This window comes from Arachis ipaensis, chromosome B1, assembly GCF_059453495.1.
Source record: "Arachis ipaensis isolate K30076 ecotype BB chromosome B1, ASM5945349v1, whole genome shotgun sequence".
NCBI classification, from domain to species: domain Eukaryota; kingdom Viridiplantae; phylum Streptophyta; class Magnoliopsida; order Fabales; family Fabaceae; genus Arachis; species Arachis ipaensis.
In genome coordinates this window covers 131224453-131247530 of record NC_142436.1, presented here as the reverse complement: position 1 = coordinate 131247530, position 23078 = coordinate 131224453, and the positions used below count along the sequence as shown (strand labels likewise).

General features: G+C 37.1%; 1 protein-coding gene across 1 annotated transcript; it reads right to left on the bottom strand.

The window, feature by feature from the left end:
- Positions 1-4809: 4809 nt before the first annotated feature.
- LOC107634462 (PLASMODESMATA CALLOSE-BINDING PROTEIN 2) lies at positions 4810-9162 on the bottom strand. Its single transcript, XM_016337954.3, has 4 exons — positions 8835-9162; positions 8437-8679; positions 8299-8332; positions 4810-5397 (listed from the first exon to the last, which is right to left on the bottom strand). Exons 1-4 carry the CDS (start codon positions 8884-8886, stop codon positions 5109-5111), a joined length of 618 nt encoding a protein of 205 aa, XP_016193440.1. The 5' UTR covers positions 8887-9162; the 3' UTR covers positions 4810-5108.
- Between the last annotated feature and the right edge of the window lie 13916 nt (positions 9163-23078).

Genomic DNA, 23078 nt, shown 5'->3' with positions numbered 1-23078 from the left:
AGAGCAGTGGGTAAGGTTCGGGGATAGGAATACAAGATTCTTTCATATTCAAACTCTTGCGCGAAGGAAGCATAATAAGATTCATGGCCTTTTTCTCAAGGATGGAGTGTGGGAAACTGATCCAGAGGTTCTGAGTCAAGAAGCAGAGTCTTTCTATAAAAGCTTATTCTGTCATTTGGATGATGTTGATTTGGGTTGCCTTGGTGATGTGCCTCTTCCTTCTCTAAATGAGGAAGCTTGCAATAATCTTACGGCACCAGTTACTATGGAGGAAGTCAAAACAGCTGTTTTTCACATGAACTCTTTTAAAGCTCCAGGTCCGGATGGGTTTCAAGCTTTCTTCTTCAAAGAATATTGGGAGATCATTGGTCTTGATGTTTGGAAGATGGTTAAGCAGGCATTCTCCGGTGTTACTCTTGATCCGAGAATGTTGGAGACTTTACTGGTTCTCATTCCAAAGGTTGAATCACCGGTATCTATGAAAGATTTCAGGCCGATTAGTCTCTGCAATGTAGTTTACAAGATCATCACGAAGGTCCTTGTTAATAGGCTTCGTCCTCATCTTGCGGAGATTGTTGGCCTGCTTCAAGGAGGATTTATTCCGGGACGAGAAACTCCTGACAACATCATTATTGCTCAAGAAGTCCTCCACTTTATGAAGAAGACTAAATCAAAGAAAGGCACACTGGCCTTTAAGATTGATCTGGAGAAAGCTTATGACAGAGTTGATTGGAGGTTTTTAGCTCATACCCTTAAGAGCTTTGGTTTTCCTATTCCTACACTTAATTTGATTATGAATTGTGTCACTGCTTCTTCCTTATCTATTCTTTGGAATGGGAGTCGTCTGAATGGCTTTACTCCTAGCCGAGGTCTTAGACAAGGAGACCCTATGTCACCCTATCTTTTTGTGTTGTGTATGGAGCGACTGGCATGCTTTATTAGTCATCAGGTTGATTTGGGCTTGTGGGAGCCGGTTGCTATTTCTAGAGGGGGACCAAGAATATCCCATTTAATGTTTGCGGATGACTTGCTTTTATTCTATAAAGCTACAAAGAGACAAGTGCAAAATGTGATGTTGGTTTTAGAGACTTTTTGCAAAGCATCTGGGATGAAGATTAATGTGGAGAAGTCTAAAGCGCTTTGCTCCAAGAATGTCTCTGCAACAAGGAAAGAGGTTTTCACTGGGGTATCCTCTATCAGATTTGTCCAGGATTTGGGCAAGTATCTTGGAGTTACCCTTAGCCATTCTAGGGTGACTCGTTCAGCTTTCAATGGTGTCCTGGATAAGATTCGGAGTAGGCTAGCAAGCTGGAAAGGGAGTTTACTCAATCGGGCTGGTAGACTCTGCTTGGTTAATTCTGTTGCCGCTGCTATTCCCACGTACCAGATGCAGGTCTCTATTTTTCCCAAAGGAATCATTAGTAAATTGGAGTCTATGATGAGGAATTTTCTTTGGAAAGGACAAGTTGATGGAAGAGGATTGAATCTTGTTAGTTGGAAGGTACTGGTTACTCCAAAAAAATATGGAGGTTTGGGGATTAGAGATCCTTATTGTGTAAATATTGCTCTTCTTGGGAAGCTAGTTTGGACTTTTTTCCAGCAGCCAAACAAGCTATGGGTCCAATTATTGGATGCCAAATACCGATCATCTCTATATGACTGTTTTAGTTATCCTAAGAACAAGGACTCTCCCATTTGGAGGTGTCTTTGCAAGGCTTGGAAAGTGTTGAAGGATGGGTTTGCTTGGTGTATTGGAGATTTGAACCAGAATTTTTGGTTTTCTAGCTGGAGGAGAGAAGGACGGTTATCTAATGAGATGGATTATGTCCACATTTCTGATTCGAATCTCCGGATACAGGATATTTGGTCGGTTGGTAGGTGGCATTTGGATACTCTTTATTCTCCTTTATCTCAAAATCTGAAAGATAATATTCTCTCTTACAATCCAGATGAACAAGCAGGTCCGGAAGTGGGTTGGTATTGGAGTGGGTCTGCTGCCAAAGTCTATGACTCACGCAATGGTTACTTGTGGTTGTGTAAGCAGCTGTTTGGTTGGGAGGAGAGGGAGAATTGGCTTTGGCTTTGGCGTCAGCTTGTTCCAGAAAAGCATAAGTTTTTGGCTTGGTTGTGTCTTAAGGAGGCTCTTCCTACTGCAAGTTTTCGCTTTAGAAGAGGGATGTCGTCATCGGATAGGTGTCCAAGATGTCTTTCTAGCCAGGAATCGGTTATACATTGTATTCGGGATTGTCCAAAAGCTCAGCTTCTCTGGCAAAGGTTGGATATTCCTTGTCATCCTTTGGATTTGAAGAACTGGTTCTTGTATCATAGCAGAGAGCACCCGTTCAAGTTCTTTTCGGGACTTTGGTGGATATGGCGAGCAAGGAATAACGACATCTTTAATCCCCATGAAACTTGGCCTCCGGAAAAAGTCATTTGTCTGGCATTAACTTCAGAAAAGGAGCTTAGAAATATTTTTGAATTACAACGTATGTCCCTTCCCTCTACTCTAAATGGTTTTTGGAATCCCCCATCCATTGGTACTTTTAAGATTAATTGTGATGCTAGTTATTTTGGTTCGGGTGATAGTGTTGGTTTTGCTTGTGTTATTAGAGATTGTAATGGGAGCTGGCAAAGGGGGTGTTTGGGAATGATTGAGAGTAATAGTATTCTTCAAGGAGAATTGTTTGCTATTTGGAGAGGATATCTCTTAGCTTGGGATGTGGGTCAACGAGATGTTATTTGTGAGACGGATTGTGTAAAAGCATTTAATCTTGTTACTCAAGATGGTTTTGGGTTTATTGATCCACTGGTACTCAAAATAAGAGATATCATGCATTGGAATTGGCGTGTTGACTTTCGTTTGATTATGAGAGATGCAAACACGGTGGCAGATACTATGGCAAAGATGGCGATGAAGTTACAACTTTCGCATGTGGAGCTTCTTTCACCTTGGGAGGAGTTTAAGAGTAGTCTTAAACGGGACTGTCCCTCTATTTAAGCAGTTCCTTGTTTTGTTTCTTTTGTTTTTCTTTGTTTAATTTATTTCAGTCACCAAAAAAAAATATTAGCTAACTTGAAAATAACACTGGCAAAAACTGATGTTTAACATATCTATTACATTCAAGTCAATTTCAATTCTACAATCAGGAACAATTTCACATGGCTTATTTTCCTACAATTAAGCCATAACCAATACACAAAATCACAATAAAAAACACAAGCAAACTTAAAACACAGTTCCATATTTTTAAAACCCTAACATCAGCTTCCAAATCCCTAATTGTCCATCTTAAATTCATTTTTCAGTGGTCAACATCTCTTGCAGAATCAACTCTCCCAACAATGGTTTCATCCTCTTCATCTGCCCATACGAAAAGCCCGCACCATCTCTTTCCTGCGGTCTGCAACGATACCAGGAAAATTTTTTTTTACATAAAATACAATTAATAAGGAGGTTCCAATAAGCTCCCAGAATTCAGCAACTCACATTGTAGTTTGGGCAACCAAAAAAAGGTCGCTCGGGATTGGCGTCTGTACCAGACCAACGAAGAACAGGGCGCATCCCGCATCCACACCATTGAGGAAGCTTCCCTGCTCTGATGCGATTGGTGGTCCTCGCTCAGGTTCCATGTGAACGTGACCTATTTGAGCTCCCTGAACCTTGACTGCTGCTCCCAATCATCCCTATGAAGACGATGATGAATTATCAGTTTAGGGGTTTTGAGCCATTGTCTAGGGATTTATTTTAATCGTAGGGGCCAAATTGAGACATAAAATTCTATTTCCAGGTTATGTAACTGTTAGCAATCCCACTCAGCACTTAATAGGCCACGTGTAGTTCACTGTGTCATGATATTGTGCCACATCAACTTTCCGGTGACGGAGATGACAGCAGGGACAAGCCGGAGCCACAATTACAAAATTGGGGGTTCTAATTGAGGCTAATGAAATTTTAGGGGTCATTTTGAGTCTCGAGCCAAATTTCAGGAGCCAAATTGAGATTTAACTCTACTGCGAGGCTACAACTTATTTCAAGACATGATTTAATTTGACACTAAACAATAACTCAATTTCAAGAGCATTAATGAATATTAGAAGTGTGGTGTATGGTGATGAAAAAGAGCAATATATAATAGTTTGAGATTATGGTCCGACCTTATTAAAAGTTTCATTCAAGCCCCGCCACCGAATCCACTCATTAGCTTAGGAGACCCAATAAACAAATTTTTATTCCTTATAACCCAATTCCAAAGAAGGCAGATCACGAGTTTAGTTACCAATTTCTAAAATTGATTAATGACATTGATATTGATCATATCAGTTATCATTCTTGGGCATAATAATTCCCTTGGGTGTATTATTGTAGGGCCTGAATTCATTTATAATGTGCTCCGTGACTCCCTTGTCTTTTATTATCATGGTTTTAGTAGCACAAATCCTTAGTGTTGATTGACATGATTATTGGTCTGAACTTATAATATTAAAAATTAAATAAACAAATAGAGCTGTCATCAGGATCCTGGTCGTATTGATACAAAATATATCTGATGATCATGTAGCATAATGCTAAGACAAAATATTTGCAAGCACATGGTGGTAACTACATAACTACACACGAATAAAATTTAAAAATCATTATAAGATACATAATATTAATCATTTAAAAAAAATGCATATAGTTATATGTTAATCTTAGCTTCTAATGTCCAATTAAATGATATATATTATGGCTTCATAATACTTGAAACTGACACAGGCGCTCCAAGTCAAAATCATGTATTTCATGCTGATTAAGAGTCTAACAATAAGTGGAGCCCAAATCATATCAAATTAATTAATTAATTAACTAGTAACCTCTTTAGGTCCAAAACAGATGAGTCCCATACTAGCCATAAGCCCATCTTCGTTTCTTACTTAACCAAGAGGTGAAAAAACGAAAAAAGAAAAAGGTAAAAAAGCTAAAGATTTCAAGTTCAACACCTAGAAAAATAAAATAAAATACAAAAAATACAACACAACACATGCATACTCTATGCACAGCGACATACAACATAACATGAACACCCAAGACTAGAGTCATGGCCATTTTTTCTGTCTCTCTATCAACCTCACCAAACCATAAAGAATGCGGAAAAGAGAGCTACTGAGAATGCAGAGAGCAAATAATTGTTAACAAGTTTAACCCCACCGTGACTCTCGTCGTTCATGCCAGATCCGGAAGGCCCCATGCCGCCACTGCCAATCCCTCCTAGTACAGGGCTTGTACTGTATGGAGTGGTGCCAGTGCCAGTGCCCGTCCCAGTGCCCGTGCTGGTGGTGCCACTTGATGGGTTTGTTCCAGTGGAAGTGCCCATTGATGGTGTGTTTGTCATAGGTGTTGAACTAGTGCCTGCAGCACTGCATAGGAAATGGGACCAAGAGTCACATGTAAATAGTTTTAGCTCCTAGCCACACACACCCTTAAGCCTCTGATTAAAGCTATAAAAAGAAAGAATATCTAAACCTTAGGAATTGCTATTATACACAATATTTACCGGAATAAATTGTTGTTGCTATGGCAAGTACTTTGAACAAAAGTACCATGTTAGTTAATATATATATTATAAAGCAAATATATGAATATAAACATTCAACATTGAGAATTTGAGATGATTCCCAACCAAAAAAAAAGGAAAATGTTGATGAATTAAGTTAAATCAGAATGTTGGTGAGACTCAACCCTCGTTAAGCCATGCCACCAATTATGGAGAGCTCCTTACTTTTTAATCCAATAATTCCAACTATAAAACGTTGAATAGCTACTTCCATATTAAGCATTAAATTGCTTTTTCAAGATCATAATACTGATATAATAATAACAGCTGTAGCATATACGAAGCAGCTTATAAGCGTTAATCAATGTTTTATTTGTACGTTTTAAAATACATATTAAATAGAAATTTGCTAGTGTGTCGAAGAACAATGGTTAAGAAAATTTAAATAAAAGATCTTTCCTCTCCTAATGCATTATCAATACATTCAATATATTGAAAAAAAAAGTTTGAAAAAAAATCCAAAGTGAATAAATTAATAAAATAAAAGATGAGTTAAATTACTATTGAATATATAACTTACTTTCACGTGTTAACTATACTATTTGGAAAAGTCTAGGAGACCAACAACTTTGTTAAATTCTGGCCAGCATATAACCAGCAAAAAAAAATGAACCATTGGATAAAATCTCATATCCATCTCAAACCATTAAAACCATCCTTGATGGCTATTTGATGGCTACAAATCACAAAATTGCTGTCCCCCTACCATTCCTCTAACTATTTTAATTCGAAAGTGATTAAAATTACTTTCTCACTGTCAATATCTTCCTTTTAGAAAATTGATCTTATACTTTTAATTCAAAATTTCTATTTATAGTATTCTTAAAAAATATCTTAGTGTATTTATTAACATAGCCATATTAAATATACTCTTAAAATACTCGAAAAGATAGACATGTCTTTTTGTTCTTGGTAGAACTTATCTGAATCAAAATGCATTGGACATCAACCGAAAGACACACACAAACTTCAATGGTAAAAAATAGAGGGCCAGCCCAGGCCCAGCTTACTACTAGCTTCTAGGTGTAAAACGGTGAAAATCTGGAAAAGACTAGTCATACACGATTATCAAGAAAATCTGAACTCTCCAATTCCAAAAGTTTGTTGGCTCGTATCTCAAGACAAGTGCCTGCTACGTCCATCTGGCTTTTGTTTTACCCCATATCATCAAATATCAAAATTTAAGGGAAAAAAATCTAAAAATAAGAAGAAAATAAATTAAAATTTAAAATTACAACATGACTAATGGTCTAGTGGGTACACACACAGTACACTCCCACCTTGCATTGGGTCCCACATCTTTTGACATAATTAAGTGCACCCACAGACCCACTCCCTACCAAGGCCAAGCAACAGAGCATGGGGATAGGAATTGAGTGAGGACAAATTTGTCTTTTAATAAAGAGAGCTCGATCCTTTTTCTTTTATTTGAAAGAGATTCAAGCTTTACTTATGCAATGGGACCCATTAATGCGGCATTTTTCAACAAGTTAAAATTGTTCACCGCCTCACTGCAACGGCCCTTTCCACCACCAATAAATGGCCAATGAGTTGGAACACCAAAATAATCTTTTTAAAAACATTAAATAAATAATTACGCAAAATGCTAAGATAATTTTATAATACACTATTTGTTAATCAGAATATAAATCAGATTATGGAAAAACCAAATTCTTTTTGGCATTCAAATCAAACCCGTCTTCATGACCTCATGTGAGGTCATTATCCCGAATCAATGTCCTTTTTTGTATTTTCATTTTCGTAAAAGTCATTGCAGCTTGGGTAACTATCTTCAAATTATTTATAATCGTGACCCTGTCTTTTTGTACTTTAGTGTAATGAAAGATGCACAAAGATCTTAGCAGCGAATATGAAATCTCTCCACTCAAAAATTTTTTAATGACACTACGGCCGGAATAATTCTCAGAATAACATCTCTCTAATAAATTTTACCCCAATATATTCTCCAATTAAAAAAATTCATCAAAAGATACACGCTAGTATGTTACCAGCTAAATTGATCATTTATTTTGACTACTTTACTAAGCTAATCATTAAGCTTTAACATATGATCATTTTAATAACACCACTATGATTACGATTCGCTATATTTTAAATATACGAATAAAAAATTTGCAGCAATATAAAGTTTGCAGACATTAAACGAAATCGAGGATGTTGTTCCGATTTGTATATATAGTACACACCTTATAACATGTAAAATATTTTTCATTTTCCAATACTTACTATTTTAATTATAATTGTCCGTGTAACCTAACCAGTTAATTTGAAAATTGAAATTCTATAGCATTATTATACGTTAGAAATAAGTTACCGTAGTACGAATATGCCGATTGCAAAGTGATGCACTAGCCACTATTGCAAGCCATGCCCCACATACCCAAACCCTAATAAAAGGGAACCCTCTCTTTTGTGACCGAACAAACAAATAAATATAATGAACTAAAATAAAATAAATCTACCAAAGTGCCCCTCAGTTCCCATTACGAGAAACAAAAGTAAAAGTAACCACTCACCAATAGTCCCATCAGCATGCTCAGAAACGATTTTTTTAACCAATTACATTTTTTTTAAAAAAATATTTGGAACTCTTATCCTCTTATTCTACTAGAATCAGTAAAATGTAAAACTCATTCTGTAAAAAATAAAATAGAGTCAGAAATGAAATGAATGTTGCACATACCTGGCGGTTGAAGGGTACATACAACCACTAGCGCCTGCTCATTAAAAATAATTTAAAAAAATAAACAAAATAAGTAAGCTACTGTAATTTATTTTTATTTTTTTACATTATTTTAAGGAGGAGGGGAGGAGTAGTTACTGGGGTCAGATGTAACGGTGGTGGCTGTTCCGGCAAACTCACAAGCGCCTTGAGCTTGGCCCTTCTTCTGGAAGTAACTGTTAACGGCGTAGTTGCAATGAGCCCTAACGGTGTTAGGTTGGAAACAGGGACCGCCCTGGTGCAGTGGGTTACAGTCTGCACCTGCACCGCACGCGTAGTCCAATGTTTTCTGTAGCATCGCGTCGCTTCCGTCCTTGCATACGCACCACAAACCCCCACCGCCTAATTCGTTTTTCGAGATCTTGTTAGTTTCACAAATTAAACGGCAAACTAGCATAGATCTAACGGCACGTTAGCTTAATAATAAGCTGAAATGAAGCAACAAATACAGAGAAAGAAAAAAGTATGATGAAAAAGGTGCTGTAAGATATGCATACTTGAAGAGGAAGTGAAGGCGAAGAGAAGCAGAGCAATAAGATAAGCAGCCATGTTAAAGTGGAGATGAAAGAGAGAGAAAGATAGAAAGAGAGAGAGAGACAAAGAGAGAGAGTGAGAGTGAAAGAGAGGAGAGGAGTATGGTGTGGTGCGTCACAGAGTGAGTGAGAGATGAGACGGGAGAAAAGAGAAAAAGAAATGGAATATATATGAGGACTAAAATATGAATATAGTGGTATTAATTACTGTATTAGTAGTAAGTAGGAACAAACAGAGAGGAGAAGAACTATATGAAGAGATTGTGTATATAACGTTGGAATATAATGAGATACAGAGAGAGTATCAATTATCATAGTGTGGTGGCCTGGCCCCGCCTTTGGTGTCGGCCTCTCAAAAATTTGTAATTTGAAAATAAAATAGTTAAATGAATGGTTCAGAAATTCTAAGAAATTAATAATCCTTTTTTATTTTTATATTTAAATTAAGAATTTTTTTAGGTAGATAATGATTTTTCTGAACAATAAATTTTAAAATTAGTCCAATAAAATAAAAATATACTACACCCCAAATTATCTATCTAAATCTTAGTATTAGGATAATTATCTGCACACCTAATAAATTGAATATTCGATATATCTATTATTCACATTGTTTAATATTTTTATTGTCTATACTTTTCCTTAAATTAATATAAATTATTTTTGAACTCTAAATATTAAAATTTTTAACATTTTTTTACAAGTGACTAGTCAGATGTTATATTGAATAACTTAATTAAATATATTAAATTATTTAATTATTTTTATTATTTGTACATAAAGATATTAATTATTTTAAAAAATTTTGGAATAAGTAATTTTTAATAATTTTAGTCAATTTTAGACAACACAAATATTAAATTATTTTTAATAAATAAATTTTATTAATTTATATGTATAAATTTTGATAAATATATATAAACTGTGTTAATTTATGTATATAAATTTTAATAAATATAAATATGTATTTATGTATATAAATATTTTTAAAGATGGGTGTAAAATAGTCTAAAATAAAAATATAGATTGGTTATGTAACATTTATGTTATTATTTTATGGTGGAAATTCACGATTTTATGTGAAATTAATAGTTGAAAATTATTAAATAATTTAATTGATTTGATTAAATTTTTATCTAGCAGTCTCCACTTATTAACTTTACTAACTTTACGTGAAATAGATTGTGCCTGAAGTTTCATCTTATTTTATTACTATGCAGTACAGTAAGAACAAAACGGCGTTTCCATTGAAAGTTTAAAAAGGACGTAACGGGGTTAACCCATGCTATTTATGTCTGTCAAATCACGCGCCTCTTTTGCTTTTATTCTTTACAAGGAAGAAAGTAGTCGTTACAGGAACTAGGGAGTCACAATTCACAAAAGCTTTGATAGTGGGAGAGCTATGAGCAGTGACAAGGCAACGAGGCATCCAAAGAAGACTGCGGAAAATAAAATTTTGATTATTAAAAAAACTATTATTTTTAAAAATTTTCAAAAATTATTTACAAAATTATATATATTTAGAATTTAATTTTAATATAAAATTAATATAAAATAATTTTACATGTATATTTAATTATTTAACGTTATGTCAATAAAAATAATTATATTTTTATATTAATTGTGTGAGTATTATCTAAAAATATAAATATAATTGAATAATTGTGTAAAAAAATTTTTGTGATTAGTGCATCAAAATTAAACTCATATATTTATATGATAATCTTTATAAGTTAACTATTTTTAGTTCTATTTTGTGTATTTCATATTTTTTTTATAATAGTTTTGTATTTTGGTTGAATACATAAAACGTTAAACGAGTAATTTGAACAATTGGATCTCTGATTGAATTTTCAGAAATCTCCAATTAACATATATAAAATAAGTCACTCTATCGTAAATCCTGTTAATAAAATGTTTTAAAAGAATTCTTTTAGGAACCCAATTAAAAGAAATCCTCGTTAAAAATTATTAAATTGTTGAGTTTTAGATATTTGATATAAGTTCAATTTTTATGTATTGAAGGTGTAAAATAATTTATACAATCGTCTAATTATATTTGTTCTTTTAAATTATTATTCAAGTGGTCAATATAAATTTGAGTTATTTTTACATTACGTAATTGATTTATATGTAAAATTATTTTATACAAATAATACAACAAAATTAAATTCTTTATATATATATATATATATTCAAATTTGTTAGATTCTTTTATAAATCCTCTACAAAACTAACTAATTATAAAATATATATCTATATAATACATAGGACAAATCACATAAAAAAAATAATTGAAGTAAAAAATTACATAGATCTCTTAAAATGGAAAACATTACGTGGGTGCCATAATTCGAATTTACCCAATTCAAATTACTATGGGCAAAAATCATGGATGTAATTCGAAATCCACGATTCGATTTATCATGGGTGTATTTCAAATCCTATTAAATCGACCCAAGCTCATTCGATTTAGTTAAATCCCTATTAGTTCGAATCTTGTTGATTCAATTTACCATTGGAATGGCTAAATCGAATTAACCTAATTCGATTTACATGAATTTGTGTATGAAGACATGTACGTAACTTTTTTATTTTAGGGAATCTATGTAAATTTGATTTTTATTTCATTTTTTTAGGTCATTTGTCCTAATATATAATAGTTAAGCAGCCCACAAAACGAGGCACAATAGTGCTCCCTCCAAAATTAGCATACTGCCAAATTTTGCTGGTGACGACATGTTGGTAGGATTTGGAGGAAACTAAACTCATGTATAAACGTCAACTACAATATTCGCTTTACAGTTTTTATGAGGAGTGCTTCTGGTGAATGAAGCAAAACGCTAAAAGAATCAACTACAGTATTCCCTCTAAAAGAGCAATTTTAGTGTCTTCATAAGATGCGACGCGAGGCCATGGTTGGGAGAATAATGAACTTAGGAGGTAGGCAATCTAAGAGGAGGGTTTCTCACAAATAAAGGAGTTCACTAAACGAGGCAACAACAGTATTGTCTCGTAAAGAAGCCATGTTGCAAACCTCGTCGAGAGAACTTCAGTGAAATTTGAATTACATATCCAAACAGAAAATCTTCCACGCATGTTGAAGCCTTGAAGGTCATTGTAACTCGGAACACAACATATTAGAACCCAGTACAGAGCAGCCGTTGCAGAGTATGTGAAAGGACCGTGTGTATATAGTGAGAACAAAGCTACCTTTTGTGCATTTACTTAGTGAGTGGCTCAGGGTTATGGTACATCCCACTTTGGCTCTCTTGGGAGATGTTTCAAAAATTTAGCATGTTTTCAATCCTACATGTATAAAATAGTAGGAAGTTAAGGATTATTTACACAACTAATATTCGGGTCATCCCAAATATATTATTATTTCTACCTACAAAGAGCCATTTTGAAATTGGTGTAAGCTCAGATTATGGCTGGAACTTAAGATTTTGTGAGTGATATCAATCCCACCAAGCTTGCTTGGTTGTTGGTTGTGGAGGTTGCTAGATTGTATGAAATTTTCAATCAGTAGAATGAAAAAGAGGTATTCAGCTTGGAGTTGGTTTTGCAAGATGGGAATGTATGTTTATCCCGTACTGTAATATCTAGGATGGTATTTTTTTAATGCAACAAATCTATTTTTATCTAAAAAGTTGTTTGAACATGTGTTGCAGGGTGATAGAATTTTCGCAACCATCTCTAAACCTGGCTTGGTAGCATTTAGGCATAGGATAAAAGAGCGTGGTATTTTTAGTATGAAGAATTTTATTGTTAAAAGTAATAATGAAAAGGTTAGGACAACTCCACACAAGTATATGCTTAGTTTTTATAACAAAACTGAGGTATTAGTCCTACCAATTGAGACTTTTGCTTTTAGCCCTTTCAAGTTTCGTCCTTTTACTGATCTTGAGAAAAACAGTGTCATTATAAAAATTTACTTTTGGTAAGTTAAACTGAAATAGTTTCATATTCTCCTCTTTTAATGAAGTAGTTTGATAAAGGTAACAATTTTAACCCAAATTTTGTAAAATCTAGATTATATAGGAGAGGTTGTTGGAAAGGAAAGCGCTAGGGGATGATTATACGCACGAGAAAAGAAAGCAAGTGTATTGCACTACAGTTAGAGGACCTAAAGTAATGTTTAATTTAGAATCTTATTTCAGTTATAAACTTTGATTTGTATTTGTAACCTTAATGTCACCGTTGAGAAGGGGTATCATATCTCAAGATTGCTATTAGAGTAGTTTAATGTATTTCTGTCCCAGCAAATATGAAATCAAGAGTACATGTTTGGAAAATTAGTGGACCAAGTCCATCCCCACCTTGATCGAGATGATGGGAAACCTTTCATCCGGGTGGTTCAACTTTTTAAGATCAATGTGTACTTGAATTCTGTTAATATTCAAAGCACTTCCTATATCTCCAAAGTTTACTTTAATCTAAATCTTCACGAGGTCATTAACTTCAAGAGAAGGTCTATTTCATGTTGCTAACAATGTCATTTAAACTTGATGCTGAAATTTGAAATTATATTTTATAATTGGTAGTCAAGTTATAAAAACATTTTATTTCGTGCACTACAAGAAAAACGCTGAGTACCGTCGGATTTATCGTCAGATTCTTCAAATATATCTAATTTACCATAAAAAATAATTAGACGATATAAACCTCGTCGGTAAATATTTACCGTCAGATTTTGCTACGGATTACTAGCTCAGGAAATTAATTGGTTACTGGCAAATTTTTCTGATGGTAATGTTGGAACCAAAATATGTTGTTTCGCGCCATGTTACTGTTGGATTATTCCTACGGTAATTCTGACGGTAATGTCAATTTTTTTTCGAATTTAAAATAAATGGTCAATTTTAATTTTAAATTTAATTTTTTTTACACAATTAGTGGTCAAGTCATAAATAATGAAGAATTTTTATTTAAAATAAATAAATAATACAATGTGAAAATTAAATAAAAGTCAAGTACACCAAATAAATGTATGAAACAATAAAACAAAAACAAAATATCTACATATCCAGGTAGTCGTCGTCGTCAGTCCCGTTGCCCTAAGTTGGCAGTGCAAGAGGCGGTGACGATGTTCGTGTGCCACCAGCACTACCGCTGCCACTTGCAGCAGGACCACTGCCACTAACAGCGGTGCCGCTACCAGCAGGGTCGATGCCAACGGTGCACATCTAGGCCTGATACACCTCCATCTGAGCCTCCATACGCTGCATCTGCTCCAGCAACTCCCTAAACTCCAGCCTGAGCTCATCTGTAGATGTCACGCGGGTGAGGATCTCCTTATACTTCTCCCGATAATCGTTAAGCTTCTGAGCCTGCTGGTGAAGGCTACGCTGGAGCTCCTGCACCTAGAGCCTCAAATCCACGCCTTCCTCAGACTGGACGGCTCGATTGGTAGCGTATCCTGACAACATCCTCAATGTCGAGGTGTGGAGGTTGCTAGTGAAGAACGATCCCATCCCGTATATGTGGTTCTTGTACCGGGCTGAGGCGGTCTAGTGCCAAACCACATCGGGGTCGACAACTGAGGCCACAGATCCATCAGCAGCGTCCTTCCCACTTTACTGAGACTGCTGAGATTGATAAGTTACAACCTCTAATCTCTATCTGTAGGACTCATGTGCAATTAACACAAGTTACTATAATTAGTAAGACAGATATATAGTTAATCTCTAATAATTTCATAGCAGAAGATAATCAAATGTATGTTTACTCGCATAATGGTCCTGAGACCGCTAATCAACAAATCTCGCTTTGTTTTCCTTCAACGTGTGGGTGTACTTGAACGTCTCTGCCAACGTGGCCTCGTGTTCCAAGGACTTCGACAACATCAGTTGCATTGAAATACAAAATTGTTAGAATGCTTAGTAATGATATGCAAAACAGATAACATAATGAAGTTATTAACAATATTAAAGGAACTATATAACAGCCTGGCTTTTGTCTTCATGAAGGTTGCCGAATGATAAACCACTATTTTATGGTTTATATTGTGTTTAATTATGTGGTTTTATCATGATCTTTACCCACTTATTCATTAAATAAGCATGCATTTATAATTCCTTCCTAAAGTTATTGCATGATTGAAAACTTGCTTCCTAGAGACTTTTTAATTATGTATTTTATTTCTCCTTTATTCCATTCGATGCCATGATCTGTGTGTTAAGTGTTTCAGGCTTCATAGGGCATGAATGAGTTAGAGATTGGAAAGGAAGCTTGCAAAAAATGGAAGGAACACAAGAAATTGAGGAGATGACCAGCGAGAAGCGACGCGGTCACGACCGCGCGGAAGAGAGTAAATTGCAATGACGCGGCCGTATGGATGACGCGGCCGCGTGAATTGGAAACTGCACTAGTGACGCGGAGGCGTGGACGACGCGCTCGCGTGGCAAAGCGAAACGCCGAATGACGCGTCCGCCTGAATGACGCGTCCGCGTGACATGCGTGATCTGCATAATCTGCAGAATCGTTGGGGGCAATTTCGGGCCTTATTTTGACCCAGTTCTCGGCCCAGAAAAGCAGACTAGAGCCAGAGAACATGCAGAAACCAACAACAACATTCATTCTGCATAGTTTTTAGTTTTTAGATATAATTTTCCTCTCCTCTAGGTTTTCTCTCTACACATTCATAGTTTTTAGGATTTGTTATTTTCATTGTTTTTGCATTGGGATATTGAGAAGAGTTATTGCCTCATCAAGACTTCGACATTCTAGTTCGTTCTCTTTACTTGTCTCTTACTCTTCCATGTTCCTTAATTTACTTGCTTTTACTATTGGATTATTTTAGCATTTATTAATACAAGAATCACTTTTATTTTTAATTAATCTTTTGATTATTATTTATCATGTCTTTCTTTAAATCCCTTCCTTATGTTATGGATTTTACATTTACAATGAGCGAGTAGTTCCCTAACTTGATGGGGGAGTTGATTGAAAGGAACCCTTGAGTTGGGATGCTCAAGAGAAAGATTGTAATTGGGTTTATTGTTGGATTGCTCTCTAGTCATTAACACCAATCCTCCCAAGAGCTGATTGGAACTTGTGGATAGATACAGCACTCCAACTCGTTTGACTTTCCCTTACTTAGTAAGGGGCAACTAAACATAATAACCCCCAATTGTCAATTAATCTTGAGAGTACTCCAACAAGAATAGGGCTTCCAGCTACTCAACTCCCAATCAAGGCTTTTATTTAAATTTATATAAATTCTCTAATTTAATTTTCTGCCATTCAACTCAAACCTTTTTGAAAACATCTGATTAATAAAATAGCACACTTTTCTGCAACTCGTTGGGAGACGACCTGGGATTCATACTCCCAGTATTTTAATTTTAATTTCTGTGACACCCTTCTAAATTGATAAGCGGATTTCTGGTTGGTTGAGAACTATACTTGCAACGCATATTTTATAATCATTCTTAACTCGCCAATTTCCGCCCACAGTAGTGATTATAGCCACTATACTGATGAATGTCCGCAGCTCCAGCAGGAAGACAACACCGTGGCAGCCACTCATAACTTCTATGACCGCCCCAACCAAGGGTACAATCAAGGTGGCAATTACAACCATGGATGGCAGGACAATTCTAACAAAAATTGGAGGGACAACAACAATAACAGAGGAGGCAGAGATAATCAGAGAAATCAGAGGTGGAATAACAACAACAACAGGCAGCAGAATCAGAATCAGCCTTACAGGGTACCTCACCTGAGGCAATCCCAAGGACCATAGAATATCCAACAGCAGACCTCTCAAATTACCTATCATTCTTCTTCTGCTTATGATGACTTACTACAATCTATTGATCGGAGACAGCAGACCATGGAAAATAACATTAATGCCACTCTAAATGGTCTGACCGCTACTTTGCAGGCTCTTGTCTCCCAGATTGGATCAATGAACAACTCCAATAACCAACCTTTGAGCTCCAGTGGAATCCCCTCTCAACCATTACCCAATCCAAAGGGTGGCATCAATGCCATCACCCTGAGGTCCGGAACCACACTGCAGGAGAGGAATCAAGAGGAGCCAAACCCACCAGAACATGCCTCAGCTGAAGAGGTAGTGGAAATAGAAGATGTTGAAGAGAAAGAAGACATACAGGACATAACTAAAGAAGAAGAAGTGCGACCACAAGAGGAAGCATCAAAAGGCGCAGACACTGCAGAAGACACCACTCCCATTCCATTTCCACAACTTGCAAAGAAGCACAGGAAGCAGCTGGAACCTGATCCAAAAATGGTAGAGATATTCAAAAAGGTTGAGGTAACTGTTCCTCTATTTAATGTTATTCAACAGGTACCTAAGTATGCAAAGTTTCTAAAAGATTTATGTATACATAAAGACAAAATTAATGAATTAGAAACTATTCCTTTAAGAAGTTCCATATCTGCTTTAATGGGAGGTTTACCTGAAAAGTGTAGTGACCCAGGTCCTTGTATAGTTAATTGTACTATTGATGGTGTGATAATTTCTGATTGCATGTGTGATTTAGGAGCATGTGTGAGTATAATGCCTTTGTCTATATATGATATTTTGAGGCTCCCTCCCTTAAAAAGGTCAGCAACTCGTTTTGTGTTAGCAGATAAAAGCATTATTACAGTGGTTGGAGTTGCTGAAGATGTCTTAGTGGGCATTAAGGGACTCACGTTCCCCACTGATTTTTATATCCTGGAAATGCCCCAAAATGACTTAGACAAGCCATCATCAATCCTACTCGGAAGGCCATTCCTGAAGACCTCAAAGTTTAAATTAGATACTTTTTTAGGAACATACTCTTTTGAAATAGATGGCCGAGTAGTGATCTTCAATCTGAATGGAGCTATGAAGCATCCTCCGGAGGATCACTCTATCCTCAAGTGTGACATTATAGATGAAACCGTGGCTGAAGTTCACCAGGAGGAATATGAAGAGAAGCACACAGGACAAGGTCCAAGTGTGGGGACATTCTCAGAGGACAATGACAGTGCTTTACCACTGTTACCAGCTCCAGACAACCCAGAGCCTGAACATGATCAGAAGTTAGAATTAAAACCCCTTCCTCCACACCTCAAATATGCTTACCTTGAAGACGGGCAGAAGTTTCCGATTATCATTGCAAGGGAACTCACTTCTCAACAAGAAGAGCAGCTACTTGGTGTGCTGAGGAGGCACAAGAAGGCAATTGGGTGGAGTTTGGCAGACATAGTAGGCATAAACCCTCAAGTCTGTAAGCACAGAATATTTTTAGAAGAGGGAGCAAGACCTGTCCGTCAACCCCAGAGAAGACTGAACCCCACTATCCTAGAGGTTGTCAAAAAGGAAGTGACCAGACTACTAGAGGTAGATATCATCTATCCCATCTCAGACAGTGAATGGGTAAGCCCAGTACAAGTGGTGCCAAAGAAGTCTGGAGTCACTGCAGTGAAGAATGAGCATGGAGAGCTCCTGACAACCAGAGTTCAGAACGCCTGGAGGGTCTGCATTGACTACAGACGCCTCAACCAAGCAACCCGTAAGGATCACTATCCTCTTCCATTCATTGATCAAATGCTGGATCACCTGTCAGGTAAATCACATTATTGTTTTCTAGATGGTTAAACAGGTTATTTCCAGATTCATATAGCTCCTGAGGATCAGGAAAAGACCACTTTTACATGTCCTTTTGGGACTTATGCTTACAAGAGAATGCCATTTGGCTTGTGCAATGCACCAGCTACTTTCCAAAGGTGCATGATGAGTCTTTTCTCTGATCTTATTGAAGACTGTATGGAGGTTTTTATGGATGATTTTAGTGTATACGGCGATTCCTTTAGCCTTTGCTTAGATGGATTATCTAGAGTATTAGATAGATGTGTCAGTACAAACCTTGTATTAAATTTTGAAAAATGTCACTTTATGGTTAAACAAGGGATTGTACTAGGACATGTTGTGTCTAACACTGGCATTTCTGTAGATCCAGCAAAGGTGGATGTTATTTCTAGTTTACCTTACCCCTCTTCTGTGAGGGAGGTCCGTTCTTTCCTTGGCCATGCAGGTTTTTACAGGAGGTTCATTAAGGACTTCAGTAAGGTAGCACTTCCCTTATCCAGACTACTGCAGAAAGATATTGAGTTCGAGTTTAGTGAAAATTGCAAACAAGCGTTTGATAAGATGAAGACCGCACTGACTCAAGCTCCAATTGTGAGAGGATCAGACTGGAGCCAACCATTTGAAATAATGTGCAATGCTTCCAACCATGCAGTAGGAGTAGCACTGGCTCAGCGTGAAGGTAAGGATCCTTTTGTTATTGCTTATGCGTCTAAAACTTTGGATGCCGCTCAGTCGAATTACACTACTACTAAGAAAGAGCTTCTTGCTATTGTTTTTGCTCTGGATAAATTCCGAGCCTATTTACTTGGTGCAAAAGTAATAGTGTATTCAGACCACGCAGCTCTAAAGTATTTATTAACTAAAAAGGAGTCCAAACCATTGGATACTGCTATTACAAGAATTTGATTTGGAAATTAAGGACAGGAGTGGTAACCAGAATTTAGTGGCAGACCACTTGAGTCGCCTTGAACATATTACAGATGACTCCACTCCTATAGCTGATAATTTCCCATTTGATAACTTGCAAGCAGTATTTGAGATAGTCCCTTGGTATGCACCTGTAGCTAATTATATAGTTAGCCGCACTTTTTCTCCAAACTTTTCTAAGCATCAAAGAGACAAGCTGAAAAGCGAGTCTAAATATTATATATGGGATGACCCATATTTATGGAGATGTGACGTTGACTAGATAATTAGACGGTGTGTGCCTCAATCAGAATTCCAGTCCATCTTAGAGGCCTGTCACTCATCTGAGAGTGGAGGACATTTTGGCCCTCAAAGAAGTGCTAGAAAAATCTTAGACTGTGGATTCTGGTGGCCTACTCTTTTTAAGGACGCTGCTGAATTTTGTAAATCTTGTTTTCCATGCTAGAAATTTGGTAATATATCCAGGAAGGATGAGATGCCTCAACAGATTATGCTTTTCTGTGAAATTTTTGATGTTTGGGGCATTGACTTCATGGGTCCGTTTCCAAATTCTAATGGTTATTTCTATATATTGTTAGCTATGGATTACATTTTCAAATGGGTGGAAGCAATTCCTACCCGCAATGATGATGCTAACACTGTTGTTTCCTTTGTGAGAAACCATATTATTTGTTGCTTTGGATCACCACGAGCAATCGTGAGCGATCAAGGCACCCATTTTTGTAACAGGAGACTAACAGGACTAATGAAGAAACATGTGATAATTCATAAAGTTGCAACAGCCTACCATCCTCAGACTAATAGGCAAGCCGAGGTGTCAAATAGAGAGATAAAGCGTATCTTGCAGAAGATAGTAAAACCTCATAGAAGAGTCTGGAGCACCAGGTTACAAGATGCACTCTGGGCATACAGAACAGCATACAAAACACCCATTGGGATGAGTCCTTTTCGCTTAGTTTATGGAAAAGCTTGTCATCTCCCTGTTGAAATAGAGCACAAAGCCTTCTGGGCAGTAAAAGAATGCAACATGGGAATTGGAAAAGCCAGAGCTGAAAGGAAGTTGCAACTGCAGGAACTGGAGAGCCTTCGCCTAGAAGCTTATGAGAACTCAATATTATACAAGGAGAAGATGAAGGCTGTACATGATCAGCACATCAAGAGGAAAGAGTTCCAACCTGGGGACTTAGTTCTCCTTTATAAATCTCAACTGAGGCTCATGCCAGGCAAGTTGAGATCAAGATGGGAAGGTCCATACAGAGTAGAGAAGGCCGAACCGTACGGAGTTTATCACCTAAGCCATCCTTCAAGCTCTGAACTTATCAAAGTTAATGGACATCGTTTAAAGCTGTACCATGGCGAGAAGTTGAAGAAAAACAAGGAGCTTGAGATCTTCCTCTTGGAAGATCCCCACATAGCCGAAGACTGAGCTAGTGGAATGTCCAACTTACGGACGTTAAAGCAAAGTGCTAGGTGGGAGACAACCTACCATGGTATGATCGTTCTTTTCTTTATTTTTAGTTTTTTTATTCAATAACTCTTCTCTTCATTAGTACATTTCGTGCATCTGCATTTCCATACTTTTATTTTAATTAAAAAAAAATAAATCACGCGACGCGACCGCTTCATTGACGCGTCCGCGTCGCAGGTGTTGGGAGAGCATACTAAAATGAACAGAGAGTCACGCGAGAGCGTGGCTGGAGGCATGCCAATGACACAAATTATCCCACGCGACCGCGTCGCTGACGCGACCGCGTCATATGGGAATAATGGCTTCCCACGCGACCGCGTGACCAGGATTTCGACGTCAAAGTGGTGCACGACTGAAAGTTGTGCGAGAGTGGTGCTGGATTGGTGCTGAACGCATAATCCTTCCCACGCGGCCGCGTGATCCACGCGACCGCGTCATATCCTTCTAAAGCGCACTCATGCGATCGCATGCCCCACGCGATCGCGTCACCAAAAATTTGGCATTTATTGATTTTGAACAGAGAGTTGTGCGAGTGCGAGGCTGCCCTCGCGCCAATGGCATAAAACGGGTCATGCGACCGCGTGACCGACGCTACCGCGTCATTCAGTTTTAAGCGCAAGTCGCGCGATCGCGTGCCCCACGCGACCGCGTTGCTTGCGCCGCACAGTTTTCCTAATTTGCCAATTATCATATCTTTTTCTCCCCAAATCCTATTTTCTCTTTTCCCTCCTTATTTCTTCTCCCTCCCTTCCTCCCTTCTTCTTTCTTTCTCACTTTTTACTCTTTCTCACCCCCATTAACAAAATTTTTCTTTTCTTTTCTCTTTCCCTCCTTACTTTTCTATTATTCTTCTTATTTTTATATGTTATATTCTTTTCTTTTCTTTTTACCTTCATTATTCATATTTTCTTTTTTCTTTCTTTTTCCTTTTTACTTGGTGTTATCAATTTATGTGAGTCATTATTTATTATTATATGCTTGTGGATTGTTGTAAAATTGTTTGACAATTATATATTGCTTTTTAAGGGATTACTTTCATGTTCAAATTCTTATTTTCAAGAGCTTCTTCTACATGCATGCTATGTGTTTGTGAAAAAGCCCATATGGCATTATGAACTTCTTTACATTTTTCTACTCTAATATTCAATGCTTGCTTTTCACAAATTCCCCTTACTATTTTATTCATTGAATTTAATTGTCGATACAAACGTGATAGTTAGTTACGAGTGATAACATATTTAAATTGGACATTGAATGCTTGATCTATGCTACTCATGCCTTTGCCTGCATGCCAATAAACCTCTTGCATTTCATTGTCCTACATACACTTGCTATATTTCCATTGATGAACTTTTCACATGTAATCCGGACCATGTGTTAACGTCATTCTTCTTTATTGTGCATTGATTATCACTCACATCACCCTCTTCCTTGCTTTATCCCTTTAAATTTAATTTACTTTCTCTCCCCTTTTTCATGATGGCCACCAAGAAAGGAAAGGAGAAAGCTACCCCCAAACAACCAGCAATAAGAGGTACAAAAAGAGCATTAGTGGCAGAACCCTCTTCAACTGCGGTAAAGCCCTCAACAAAGAAGATTAGGAGGATCATAAAGGTTGATGATAAAGAAAAAGCCTTCCCAGCAAAGGACACTGCGCGATTTCCCAATCGCTACTGTGAGCAGATATTCCCCATCCTGGCTGAAAGGAGTTACAACAACGAAATACCTTCTTCTCCTCCCAAACCATATTGCTACATTTGTTGAGCCGCAAATTTCCCGAAGACAATGGTGTTTCCTACAGAGACAGCCAAGGCAGGTCAATCTTTCTTGGGTAGTCGAGTTCTACTCCAACTTCCACCTGCCAACCCTGCAGTTTGTCTTTGTCCGTTAGAAGCAAGTCCCCATTACTGAAGAAGCCATTCAAAGATCTCTAGGTCTTCCCCCTATTCCAGAAGGTTTGGACGCCTTTCAAGAAGCCGCACTCAAGCGCCAGATGTACCAATTTGACTGGGACGCCGTTCTCAGAGTTATCGCACTACCTGGCAGCAGATGGATCTACGGATACCATCGTACCCGCCCTAAGGGAATTTCGGCTTCAGTACTTACCTTGGAGGCTCGCGTATGGGCACAGATTATGTCCCATTACGTCTTTCTGAGCACTCACGAGTCCTCCTTCACTGCGGACATGGTCGTTCTACTCTGGTGCATCCTTACAGACCAACCT

What these genes read in the sequence shown, in the direction of transcription:
- LOC107634462 (XM_016337954.3), bottom strand. Translation starts at nt 8,886, where the DNA reads ATGGCTGCTTATCTTATTGCTCTGCTTCTCTTCGCCTTCACTTCCTCT. An exon ending in CGCCTTCACTTCCTCTTCAA is followed by an intron (nt 8,680 to 8,834) that starts GTATGCATATCT and finishes AAAACGAATTAG; the next exon opens with GCGGTGGGGGTTTGTGGTGC. An exon ending in CACCGTTACATCTGACCCCA is followed by an intron (nt 8,333 to 8,436) that starts GTAACTACTCCT and finishes TTTAATGAGCAG; the next exon opens with GCGCTAGTGGTTGTATGTAC.